At 51.0% G+C, this 1339-nt stretch overlaps 1 protein-coding gene across 1 annotated transcript; it reads left to right on the forward strand.

The window, feature by feature from the left end:
* Positions 1-507: 507 nt before the first annotated feature.
* LOC108357053 (uncharacterized serine-rich protein C215.13-like) lies at positions 508-1200 on the forward strand (the record flags this gene model as incomplete). The annotated part of the gene is made up of 1 exon (XM_017608149.1): positions 508-1200. A coding segment is annotated over one exon (693 nt), but the record flags the coding sequence as incomplete, so codon positions are not given.
* Positions 1201-1339: the final 139 nt, after the last annotated feature.

Genomic DNA, 1339 nt, shown 5'->3' on the forward strand with positions numbered 1-1339 from the left:
AGATGAAGAAGAAGAAGATGCTAATTAGTAGAAGTGGTGGACACGGGGTGAAAGTTGAGAACAGGGGACAGTTACAAACAGAGACAGCTAAAAACTGAAGAAAAGGATAGTATGTGCGTATGTTTGCTACGTGTGCCATCACATCACATCACAGTTGGTGAGCATCCGTTCAGTCAGTCAGTCGGAGGCAATTAGAGATCACAAATGAGCGCGCGGTCAGCGTGTGGCCGAGAAAAAAAGGCAGAAGGTGAAGAAGGAGATGGAGATAGAAGCGGAAGAATAAAGTGGTGATGGCCGTGATGGTGATGGTGGTGACCACGAACACTAATTGCCAATGGCAGTGTAGATGTCAATTACCGAGGGGACAGTGCAGCAGCAGAGTCAATTAATGCTAATGCCCCAGCGCGCCCCGTTTTGATGCATACAACTGCTTTCTAATCATTGTCTCTTCTTTTCCCTTTCTTTTCTATTTTACTTTCCATTTCCCCACTCCTAAACTCCCACCAGTCCTTTGTGAAGCACACCTTCTCCTGCGTCAATGGCACCGTCTTCAATCAGATGTCCTTCACGTGCACCCGCCACCAGGACTCCATTCCCTGTGACTCATCGCCCAACTACTTCTACCTGAACAAGCGCAACGGCGACCCGAAGGCCTTCTTCCTTACCGAGGAGGACATTGTCAAGCCGGGAGCTAGCAACAACAACGGACACAGCACAAGAAATGAAGGCAGCAGCAGCAACAGTCGCTCTCTTCAGTCACTGTACAGCAATAGCAACCACCTCCCTGAAACCGCTTCCCACTCGCTCTCCAGCTCGAGCAGTCGAGCGGCTATTTCCGCCCCACCCACTGCCATTTCCTTGCGACCCACATCTTCAAACGCCTACTCCGCTACCTCCTCCTCCTCCTCCTCCTCATTAAGCGCCAACCACCGACCGAGCATCAGCTTAATATCTTCAAAGTCGCTAGCTGAGCAGGAGGAGAGTTACGGCCTTCGACCTGGTCGACTGATGGGCGGCGACTACAATGAAAATGATCACAGTGGAGGTGGCAATTCGCTGATCACCATTACAGGTGGAAATAGCGGAAGCAGCTCTAGCTCCAGTTACGGCAAAGTGGACCCGTACGACATCAGCTCAAAGTACAGCAACATCAAGCCGGGCGTCAAGTACAGCATGAAGGCAATCAAGTCCAAGTACGAGGCAAGTTCTCCCTCTAAAAAGAAGTCACCCACCAGCTTCTACGACCTTCCCTCTCCACACCTTTCGAGCTCCTCCTCTTCTGGCTACGTGGAGGACCTCCACCGGACTGGTCCTTCAGGAAATAATAACCACTACCAGA

The sequence above is a fragment of the Rhagoletis zephyria genome, unplaced genomic scaffold (genome assembly GCF_001687245.7).
Source record: "Rhagoletis zephyria isolate East Lansing unplaced genomic scaffold, Rhagoletis_zephyria_1.1 Rzeph_scaffold_69632, whole genome shotgun sequence".
NCBI lineage: Eukaryota > Metazoa > Arthropoda > Insecta > Diptera > Tephritidae > Rhagoletis > Rhagoletis zephyria.